Below are 11,301 nucleotides of genomic sequence, written 5' to 3'. Positions count from 1 at the left end.
ATTTGCCAGAGGTTGCAATACATTTACTCCCCACCTCTGTAATTTACAAACTTACATTCCATGATTAGAAAGAAAAATGGCTAATAGAATAAATATTCATGCAAAATCGATACTGAATAAGATGCTGCCACCTTTTGGCTTAACCTAATTCTACATCTGGGGCCAAATTCGTCCCCGGTGAAACTGCTTTCCTGGGAGAGTGGCTGCAGCTGGCTGTGAGGGATGCAGCAGGATGGGAGATGAAGCACGAGTCCAGGGGCTCAGCCCCTGATTGTGAACAGGGTTGTGTGGTTTGCAGGGTCTGGTAAGAGGAAATTTTCCCTAGCTGTGCATCTGCAATAGAAGTTTCCTTGCTGCACACCCAGAGCCATGTGGAGGCTCCTGGCAGGTTTTTCTCTCCCTCAGCCATCCAGGGCTGTTCTTGGAGCTGCATCCTGGGCACAGGGACCATTCTTGGGCTGTGTGTCCCTGCTGATGTCCTGGGAAAGGGGACTGGGGTGTGATGAGGCCCAGCACAGGGCTGGAGCTGTTTAACCAAGCTCCGAGCTGGTTTAACAGCTCATCTGAGCTGTAGGCAGCCTCCACCCTGCCTGCCAGTGTTCAGCGCTGGGAGCTCCTGGTGTACTTATTCTTCAATTCCATGTCACTGAGACAGGCCGTGCAGCCCAAGTGCTGCTGTGCTTTCAAAAGGAAACAAACCAGAGTTTAATTTTCACAGCAAAGATATTCCAAAGTGCTAAGTGCTACAGCAGAGCACTTGCAGTGCTGCCCTGTCTCCTTGCCCGATGACACAGGGGTTTTGCAGCTGAATACCAGCAGGCACGTGATTAAAAGCTCTCAGGGTTCTGCTGTTGTGGGATTTCCAGCAGAATTCGCTATTTCTCTCATATCTTGCCCCTTTGTTTCCCCGAGTTCAGGGCAGAGTCTGAATTCAGTAATTGCCACCTGGATTTGCTTTGCTGTCTTCCCAAGGAACTTGTTTGAATGAATTGAATTGGCAACGCATTGTTCAGCCAGAAAGCATTGTGGCAGGAACAATGTAGGTATTTCCAGGCACTCTATTACTGTTCTAAGCACGCTGCCAGGGACAGCAGACCCAGGCAGGAGAGCTTCCTTTGAGCTGCTCCCTCTGCTTGTTCTTCTGAAAGAAGCACAGGGATTTTGGCTGGTTGCTCCATGCTCTGAAGCAAGAGCAGAAGGAGCTGTTGGAGCTTCCTCAGCACATGCAAAACCCCTCATCCATTGGGGAACTTTCATTTAATATATCCCTGTGGCTTGCAGTTGTGTCACCTTGTTTTCCATGGAGCACCTGAGCAGTCAGAGCCACAGATGTCATCATTGGGTTTGTGTCAGCAGAGCTCAGGGCAGTGTGGTGGGGACAGACAGGTCCTGGGGGAGAACACCCTGAGAAGAACAGGGCATTGAGCTGCAGGGTTTGCTGAAAGACCCCAAGAACCAGGTTAGACTGAGGAAAATCAGTATTTGGGAGCTCAGGAGACTAATCAAGGCACTAACCAGGTGCTGGGCAAGCTCCTTGGTTTTGGGGCTGCACTGGTGCTTCTAAGATGGAGATAATCTGAATATGTCAAGGTATGGAGTTTTAAGTTCTTCGGGGATATATCATGTCATAATAACACTAAATATTGGACATTTCAAGGAAGAGATGCTGGTGCACAGCTTTCCCTTTTTCACTGACTTATGGGCATGGCTTAGTGCTGGGTTAATGCTTGGACCTGATGAGCTTAAAGGTCTTGGCCAACCCACAGAATTCTACGGTTTGATGACCAAACTCTGTGTGAGAAATGAGCTCTACCTGCCTGCAGGTCCCTGGGGAGGGGGGCCACAGCCAGGGCACACCACCAGGTCAGACACAGCATCCTGGCACAACCAGCATTGTGACACTGGGAAATTTGAACCAGCATTGTGACACTGGGAAATTTGGCTGTTCAAAATTGTGACACTCCCCCAGTGCCACCAAACGACTGTGCCAGCAGGGACAGGAGCCCAGGACCCCCCTGAGGAGAGCTGCAGCCAGTGGGAGATGGCACCACAGCCCTGCAAACCTTGTGCCTGCACTGTCAAGTGGCCAAATTCCTCAGGGGGCTCTCACAGGTGAGCATTCTCACCCCTGTTCCATGGATGGCACAGGTACCACCTCCTTCCTCAACAGGGCCTTACAGAAAAGAGGGATGCCCAGTTATTGAAATCCCCCCAAAAATCTCAGTGGGAGGGTTCCAGCCCGCCCGGTGAGCGGGGTCCTGCAGCAGCTGCTGACCCCGCCGTGCGGGTTAGCAGGGACATGGTGCCACCTCGCGGCACGCGGCTCCGGGGAGTGTCACACGTCCCTGTCCTTGCGGGACGGACATCTTCCCAACGGGAGCATCACCCTGCAGTGCCCCACCGCCTCCAGGGCTGCTCCGGGGGGGTGGCTGCACCACGGGCTGTAAAGGCCTCCAGTGAACGGGTGTTTGGGATGGATGGGTGGGTGGGGAAAAACAACCAGAACAGCCGAAATTCTTCTGCCATTCCCTAGTCCCAGTATTGTCTGCAGAGTGGGTATGACTGGGTATCACTTCTGGAGATGATTTCTTAAGAGCTGTCTGCCCACTATGGGAATCATCACCCAAGGGATCCTTCTTCCCTGTCCTGCTATTCCCCCCTTGGATCTGTCCTTTTCCTTTTGGCTCCCATCTCTGCCAGGAACCCCCTGCCCATCCTCTCCTCCTGACCCGCAGAAGACTCACACTCATCTGTACCAAAAATGGGTTTGGTCCCCTCCTGTGCTGACAGCATCAACCAAACTCCACTTGTGAGAGTTCAGGTTTTGTTCTTAGTGCTACAAAACAGGAAGAAAGACGGGTTCATTTATCTAGATAAAATAATAATATTAAAAAATAGATAAAATATCTAAAAAATAGACAAAATAAGATAAAATAGATAAGATATCTAGATAAAATCTAGATAAAATAAGAATATTAAAGACAATGCTGAGGTTTGGCACTGTTACAAAATAATCATCAGGTGAAATATTTAAGGAATACAGTCTTGGTTTTTAGTGACACACTTTAATTCAGAACCAACAACAAATAAGGAGTATTTAGGGCCTAGCTTCCCTTGTTAATTGATGCCATCATGGTAGTGCCTAGGAAATTTGGGGCTCAGTAGTGCTGGACTGGGTTCTGTCATGCTCTTTGCAGTATGGACTCAACAAAAAGACAGTTGTTATTCCAGGAAATCTGCCACGGAGATCCTGAACCTTTTTCTGCTAGTAAGACATTAGAGTTTGATCAGTGACCAGAAACCACCTGATAAGGGATTTATTTTCCCTCTACTCTTAGAAAGGCTATTGCAATGATTCCCATCCTTTGAGAAAGCCTTTTCAGGGGTACCCTCTGTAGCCATCCCACTGCCAGCTTGGCTGCTCTCTGTGCCCTTTATTTTTGGGTTGGGGCATTCCCAAACAGCAAAGCAAATGGATTAATTGTGCTGATTTTTTGTTCCTCCTGTACAGATCCTTGCTGCATGCTCTAAAAGGGAGTTGGAGACATGGTGGGTGTCAGAGTCAATGGTGGATATGGTGGGATTTACACCTAAAACACCAAATATGAGATTTTCCCCAGAGGGACAAGAGCTGGAACTGGGAGCATTTTGTCTCTGAAGTTCAGCTGACAAAGGCAAGGAGATGACACAACATTCTTTACAGGCATATATCACCAGAAAGCCATCTGAGGTGGTCCTTTCTAGTTTATTTCATAATTTAGGAGGAGGTTTTTAAAGAGAGACTGTTCTCCTGAAGAAGCGAGCTCCTGGTGGTGCAGTGGTATCTGTGGTATATGTGATGAGCCCTCAGGCACTTAGCAAGGATTTTCCAAGGAGCCTAAGGGCTGATGATGCACACTTGAAACTCAATGGGATTTAGGTGCCTAAATGCAGAAGACAGCTTGGAAAATTCCAGCCTTTGAAGTTAAAGTAGGCACTGACAAAAAAAAAGGCTAAAACCCCTTAAAATAATAAGTGTCAGACTAATGCCACCATGAAGGCTGTGGTGCTCTGAGCTGTGCACCCAAAATAAGGCAGTGGCAGGTGGGCACCAAAGGCAACCAAGAGCATGGAAAGCTCCATCCCTGATGTCTCCTGCTCCATCAGGAATTGCAGCAGGGTTTCTCCACATCATCATTTCCCTTCCTAATGGATGCCTCCTTGTGTGGGAGTGATCCAGGACATTTGGCTGGGGACCTACAATGTGTGAGGAAAACATGAAAAGTGCTTTTTGCTTTTTTGGTGTTTTTTTTTTTTTTTTTGTTCGTTGGTTTTGTTGTTGTCGTTGTTTTTGTTTTTTGTTTTTTTTTTTTTTTTTTTTGTGGAGAAGAATCTTAGGGCATTAAAAGTTGGAGAACTCATCTTCATTATTTCTCTTTAAAGTTAGTTATGAATTGAGAATGGCTCTGCTCATATTTCTCTTTTATTTGCTATCTCCCCAGGCTAAAGTGTTGTCTATTTATCTTACAGATTAGGTTACTTTTTATGGGGTTCCGGCTATTATATTTCACCTCTAACTTTGTTAGTTTGTGTTTGCTATTAAATTACCTTGAATAAAATGGGCGGCTGAAGGACATTTTTCAGCTCCATCCTGAAATGAGGTTCTTAATCGTGTTTCTGGCCCTGCCCCTGTAGCCCAGCCCACAGGGACAGAATCAGGGGGGTAAGAACGGCAGCAGGAAAGTGTTTGTGTCAACCATGGGCTCTGCAGGGTGAAGCTGCAGCAGAATTGTGCCTGCAACGCCAGTGAGTTCATGTGCAGTGATTTTGTAGGCATCTCTTTAGGAGCAGGTTCTAATAATATTGACATCATCACAAGATAAGATCCAGGACTAGTTAAATCACAGCCTTGCAACTCAGTGCTCCTTTGAGGATTAGAAGAAGTCGCTGAGCTGTCACTCTAAAGCTGATCATGGACTTGTTTAACTATGTCATCCCATAAGACAGCCCTTTCAATTATGTCAACCTGTCTGCTCTCCCTTGACTCTAATTTTAGAGCAGCAGTAGCTAATATTCTTGGAAACCCGATCCACCTCCACAGATCTCTCCTCTCTGTCTGCTGCTGTTAACACAGTATCCTGTGGGGAGATGGGACTGCTTTCCTTCCCCTCCTGTAATAAACCTAATAAAAATAGGTACCATTAGTTCCTTTGTGTGTGGTCTCTTTAAGACACTTATCTGAGCTGTGTAATGGAGATGTCATGTCTCCTCCACAGAGGGATCAGGCAGCATCACAGGGTCACTGCAATAAAAATAAAATCCAGTTGTAAGAGCCTGGTACGAAATTATGAGCTGAAAAGCAGGACATTGGGATTGGAGTTCAGAGACCTGGAAAAGGCAAATGAGAGCTGGAGTCACCCCAATGCTAATGCCACAGCAGGGGCTCTGCAGATGGAGCAACAAGCAGGAGGAGTGCAGGCATCGAGGTGGCCTTGGGGACACCACGGACAGGAACTCATCTGTGTCTTGTGGATGGTGTTGGGAGGAGTTTGGGGCACACAAGGCAGAGAGGAGGTGGATGGGCCTGGCTGTCCTGGCCATGGGCATCTCTGTGCTGTGCTGTCATAACCCAGGTGCTGGGAAGGGGACAGACCCTCCCTGAGAAACAGGATGGAAGCACAGCCCTGGCTCCTCATCCACGCTGTGCCTGTAGCTGGCAGTGGTGTCGGACAATTGTTCCCCTGCTGTGCCATGAATGTGTCCTTATGAGGGGTTTTATCCCCCTCTGGGATGCAATGCAGGTGGTGATGTGGTGGGGTGGATAGGGATGTTTAATACCCCAACAAGAGGCAATCCCACGGACTGCAGGGAGAGAAAGGGAATGACAGAGAGAAGAGGGTGGGACATGGGGAAAAGCAATAAGCCTCCTCCTATAAAAACTAGAAAGGATGGATGGGGAAAGAGGAGGCAGAGAGTCCACACAGATACAATGGAGGGAGGGGATTGCCATCCATCCCACCCAGTGTCACCATTCTGGTGGCAAAGGGGCCCTTTGCAGATCAGTTATATAAAACCAACCCTCCACAGGCTGCCAGGGAACGGTGCCTCCCCCAGACTCCAGCAAGTTACTTACACATAGCTTTCCTTTCACAAATCCATGTTGGCTGCCCCTAATCAAATTCTGCTTCTCAAGCAATTTCCCTTGCTAATTCCCCCCGAATCAGCCCTAACCCACCTATCCCCTTTGTCACTAAGCTGGCCAGCCTCTAATCACACACTGCACTGTGTGATCCCTCCCCAAGTAATACAGGGTTCTGCACTTCCCTCTGGTTCTCAGCAGCCTAACCTGTCAGGAGCAACCTTCTAAAAATATCACTAAAGACCTCAGCTAATTTCTAATCCTCGTTTCTATTAAGATGCCTGCCTGTACTGTGTGGGTTTCCAGACTTGGGATTTACAGCCTTCGTTAAGAGCATCTAATCTGTGCAGAGCCATTTCTGTTGTTATCCACGAGCAAACTCCTCCCTTCTCCACCATAAAACAGGATCCCTCTGGCAGCAGCTCTCCAGCCTGCAGGGCACTCTCAGCCAGCCAGGGAAGACACCAATCTCTTCCTCTCTGCTTAGCTCACCCCACAGTTCTTTGGCAAGCCTTCCCAGGGAGATCATGGGGATCCCACTCCTCTCAAGCACTGGGTAGGTGCTTTGTAGCAAAAAAAAAAAATCAGCCTTCAAGCTCAGCAGAACATATGGGGATTTTTGCACCTCCCAAGATTTGAGCTGTCCAAGGAAGCCGATGCACAACAGAGCCAAGCTCTTGAAGTACCTTGGATAACTTGACTTTCTCTTACTATTTGTATTTGGATATTTTTCTGCTGTTTCCTCTTTTAAAATTCACCTGTCCCAAACTGCCAGAAGCAACCAAGTCAGAAGAACAGAAGAAGTGGGGGAGAGTGCCATACTCTGGCTGTGCCCTGCCCAGGCTGTCCCAGGGCGGGTTTTGGGTGTTCCCATGGATGTGGCACAGCTGTCCCAAAAACCCCAAACACCACAGTGGAGGAGGTGAAATCAGAGTTTACTCTTCACAAACCTGTGGCAGAATGTAATGCTCTGTCAGCTCAGCTGTTCTGTGGAGTAAGGGTTTATGTGAGCAAATTTGGTAATTTTATGGGTTTGGGAGAGAACATTAATTGAAGAGTGGGCAGAGTGTCTGGCTGATGACATGGTATGGTTTAATCTAGCAGGAATGTGCTGTTGGGAAGTGCTCCAAGTGGGTTGGCTGCCTGTGGCACCCACAGCAGTCACAAGAGTCACATGAGTGCCACGTAGGTGGGTGACGTGGAGGGTGGAGCAGTGGCACATGCCCCTCCTGGAGTTCAACAGCACAAAGTGACTGTGCAGCACTCAGCAGATGCAATCCCAGAGCTGCCCTTTAACCTCGTGGTTCTGAGTCATGCACCATAGCACAGTCAGGTGTTTTCCAGGGAGAGCAGGGACAGAAAAACACTTTGTCATTTCTCAATCCTGTAGCAAATGTCATGAAGTCACCAGTCCTCCTCTGCTCTGTATAAAGCCAGCATTGTCACACACCTCCAGAGATCAATATTTCTAAAATACACCTTGATCTCAGGGTGCCTTGTCAAATGAGACAAGCATTTCAAACAGAGACCAACTGGGGAAGTTTCTGGTCTCCATTACCAACCCCTGTCACCTGAACTCAACTCTTTGCCCTTGCCCTGTCGCCCCAAGTATTTTCTCACCCCAGTGCCTATTTCCATTCTTATTCTTATTCTTATTCTTATTCTTATTCTTATTCTTATTCTTATTCTTATTCTTATTCTTATTCTTATTCTTATTCTTATTCTTATTCTTATTCTTATTCTTATTCTTATCCTTATTCTTATTCTCATTCTCATTCATTCCCGCCCCATTATTCCCATTCCCATCCCCAGGCCCCGCCCCCGACCGTGACTCAGCCGCCCCCCGGCCTCCCATTGGCCGTTGCCCGCGCATGCGCGGCGGGCGGCGGGGCAGCGGGGCAGGCCATTGGCTGGTGTCGCAGTGACGTCACGGGGCGGGGCGCGGCGGGAGCGTGACTCAGCACGTGGCTGCGCTGACTCAGCGCCCCGAGCCGATAAAGCCGCGGCGGCCGCGCCCGTCCCGGGCTCCGCTCTTTGTCACCGGCCCCGTGCGCCATGGAGCTGCCGTGGCTGGGCGAGCACTGCTCCGAGCGCTCCTGCAAACAGCTGGGTAAGCGCGGGCTCGGAGCGAGCCCCGAGCAGCGCCTGCCCGGGCGGACCCGTCACGGAGGGTACCGGAATGCTGCTCTGGTACCCCCTCGGCAGGGCTAGGGAAAGACTGACAGCTGTTCATCCTGTACGTGTTAAATTGTTAAGGAATGGCTTTTCAAGAATAACGTGATTTTTGATACTGGGTTTTGCATTTGTACTTCAGCTCTTAGCTCTTGACTAGTTGCTCACTAAGGTTTCTGCTTGCGGGGAGCTCCTCAGGTGCTTATGGCTTGTGTTTGTCTTATGCTGCAGATAAAAAAGGAAAACTTACCACTCTTGCTCTTTTAGTATTTGTGAAGAATGATCTAATCTCTATAGAGATAATTGGATTGTGGCTCGACAAAAACTGCTTTTGAATTTATCTGTAGTCTTTTGTGAGTACTCTTAGAGTTGTTAGCTTTGTTCCATAAAAATGTTTTCTTTTTTGTTCTTCTCCCAGATTTCCTTCCTCTGAAATGTGACGCATGTGGGGAAGTGTTCTGTAAAGATCACATCCGTTACGATGACCACAAGTGCAGCTCTGCCTACAAGAAAGTGAGTTCTGTATGACATGAGTCATAATTCACCCTGCAGATTTGCTAAGTCATTTATTAGGGCTGCTCTGAAACTTCACCTGTGATTTCAATAAAAGTGGATGGGAGAACCTCAAGATGCAATTTAAAGATTCATCTGAATTTCTAATATATAAAAGAATGACATTTCAGAGGTCACACCTGCTAGATTCTAGTTTTTTTCACTTGCAGTGCATCTTCCCAGAGAGGAGTGCTATATATTTCAAGTAATGTGTTGTGGTCTAAAATTTTCTGGGGTCCAAGTCCTGTAAGCTGAAGAACAACAAACATGAAACTACAAAAGAAATAAATAGAACAAGTGGGTCCAAACTTTGATCTCTGGTCTGTACTTGGGCTTTGAAGTATATAAAGGCTGTAATTCCAGAAAAGCCAAAAGGATTTTTAAAGTCAACTTACCAAATACATTGCTACAGTTGGTTTGGCAAAGCATTTCTGTGTGGTCTTTGGATGGGGATTTGCAGTTACTGTTTTGAAGTGTATCTTTAAAAGCATTAGCAAATGGGAACATGAAACATTTAGGAATATATTTCTATTATCTATGGGTAAGACAAGAAAATAGGGAAGAACAGAAAATAGGGTTAGATTTGTAATGGTTGGACTTGATTATCTTAAGGTCTATTTCAGTCTAAACAATTCTTTAATTCTGTGATGCTGATCTGTGCTGTGTGTTCTCAGAATGTGCAGGTGCCAGTGTGTCCCCTCTGTAACACACCTATCCCAGTGCAGAGGGGAGAAATCCCAGATATTGTGGTTGGAGCCCACATAGATAAGGACTGCGAATACAACCCAGCACAGCAAAAGCAGAAGGTAAGAAAAGCTGCTGAAGTCTGAGCTGCCTTCCTGTGCCTTCAGCTTGGTCATGGCTCACAGAAAGCCAACCTTGCCAACTCCCTGTCCTCTCTTACTCAGATATTCACAAACAAATGCACAAAGCCAGGCTGCAAAAGGAAAGAGATGATGAAGGTGCTTTGTGACCAGTGTGGCAGCAGCTTCTGCATAAAACATCGGCATCCTCTGGACCACGGCTGCAGAGGGAGCAGCCAGCCCATCTCCAAGGCAGGGTGAGCTGCACTTGGGGCACTTCAGCTCCAGATGAGGTCCCAGGGCTTGGTGGGGAGCTTGGACAGACAGGGAGTTCTGGAAACTACTGGTCATGTCCGTGAAATAGCCATGATTTCCTCTTGTGTCTCAGGCTGAATTTCTGATGTGTCAGCCTTAATTTCTGAGCCAAGAGAAAAAGCTTGTCAAACGCTTTCCTGGATTTTCAAGCTTACCTGTGTCAGTCTCTCCTAATTGAGAACAGGCACTGGCCAACTCAAGCACCCTTTGGGGTCTAGGTACACATATTAGAACCTAAAGCTCTGTCCAGAACCTTGAAGTAACCAAGAATAATCAATACCCTGACAAACCAAGTTTGAACTTAATGTTAATAAAAAAATCTGTCTTTTGCAGGCAGACAAACCTTGACTGTTGTGTGCAGTAGGACTGTGAGATTTGTGTGACAGATGCAGATGATTAAACTGGATGGAAGAGTGAAAACACAGAGTGCATAGGTGCTGAGCCTGGTTGTGTTTGTTTGTAGATATGCAGCTCTGATGAGAGCTTCTCATGCCACCTTCAAGTCCCCGGGAGCAATTGGAGTGCCATCTAATGGGAATCGTCAGCACAACAGGTATCAGGAGAAAAGACAAACTGAAACCAGGCTGTGGCAGTGCCACTGTCACACCTCTGAGTGCTCTAGAGCTGGTGGCTGACCTGTGAATGGTGTGGGGAGTGCAGTGGGGGGCTCTGACAGCACAGGGAAATAAATCCCTGCTCCTCTATAATGGAGTGATTAAAGTGCCCTCATAGACACAAGCATTGGGACATCAAATTGTATCTGCAGGCTGCTCTCCCACCTGCCCAGTGAGAGGTTTGGCCAAGTTCTGGGAAAACGGTGTGTCATCAGAGTGAGGAAAGCACAGCAGCACCTGAATTCAAATAAATGGCCCAAGCCCTTCCCTGGCATGTTGCAGCTCATGTGACTGAAAGTTCCAGCTGTGCAACCCTTACAGTGCATTCTTATCTCTTACAGGTGCAGGTAGTAGAGGCTCTTCACATCTGGATCAAACCTTTCAAATGAAGTTAATATTTTCTCTCTATATAAATTTCTATGCAATTAACTTATTTTTGTATCATAATTATGTATGCATTCAATAAACTGCTACCCTTTCCAAGCCAATGTTATTTGTTCCTATATTTTAAATAATAACTTTAATATTATGAAAAATATTTGCTGTAGGAAGTGAGGTGATGGTGGTAGGTAGAAGATTACAGTTGGTATGAAATACAGCTAGATTTGCTTAGGTGGTGCCAAGCCTGAATCTCCCAAAATGAAAATGTGAAATACAAGCCACTGTCATATGTCTCAATCCTTTTGGAAGTGTTCTGGCTCTTTATGATAAACAACATCCATGTGAA

General features: G+C 47.1%; 1 protein-coding gene across 4 annotated transcripts; it reads left to right on the top strand.

The window, feature by feature from the left end:
• Positions 1 to 8,089: 8,089 nt before the first annotated feature.
• Positions 8,090 to 11,301, top strand: ZFAND2A (zinc finger AN1-type containing 2A). 4 transcript variants are annotated; one of them, XM_058816035.1, is made up of 6 exons: positions 8,092 to 8,228; positions 8,709 to 8,803; positions 9,517 to 9,648; positions 9,751 to 9,902; positions 10,424 to 10,513; positions 10,916 to 11,301. In XM_058816035.1, exons 1-6 carry the CDS (start codon positions 8,174 to 8,176, stop codon positions 10,923 to 10,925), a joined length of 534 nt encoding a protein of 177 aa, XP_058672018.1. In that variant the 5' UTR covers positions 8,092 to 8,173; the 3' UTR covers positions 10,926 to 11,301. The 4 variants fall into 4 exon arrangements, with proteins under 4 accessions (XP_058672019.1, XP_058672020.1, XP_058672017.1 ...); XM_058816036.1 differs by lacking the exon at positions 10,916 to 11,301 and having other exon boundaries at positions 8,090 to 8,228; positions 10,294 to 10,523; XM_058816034.1 differs by lacking the exon at positions 10,916 to 11,301 and having other exon boundaries at positions 8,091 to 8,228; positions 10,424 to 10,907.

The sequence above is a fragment of the Ammospiza caudacuta genome, chromosome 17 (assembly GCF_027887145.1).
Source record: "Ammospiza caudacuta isolate bAmmCau1 chromosome 17, bAmmCau1.pri, whole genome shotgun sequence".
In the NCBI taxonomy this organism is placed as follows: Eukaryota; Metazoa; Chordata; class Aves; order Passeriformes; family Passerellidae; genus Ammospiza; species Ammospiza caudacuta.
This window is presented reverse-complemented; position numbering and strand designations above follow the sequence as displayed.

Excerpts from the sequence above, each read along its gene's own strand:
- ZFAND2A (XM_058816034.1), top strand. The coding sequence starts at position 8,174 with ATGGAGCTGCCGTGGCTGGGCGAGCACTGCTCCGAGCGCTCCTGCAAA. Across the intron at positions 8,229-8,708 it reads GCGCTCCTGCAAACAGCTGG|ATTTCCTTCCTCTGAAATGT; the intron begins GTAAGCGCGGGC and ends TTCTTCTCCCAG. Across the intron at positions 9,649-9,750 it reads CAGCACAGCAAAAGCAGAAG|ATATTCACAAACAAATGCAC; the intron begins GTAAGAAAAGCT and ends TCTCTTACTCAG.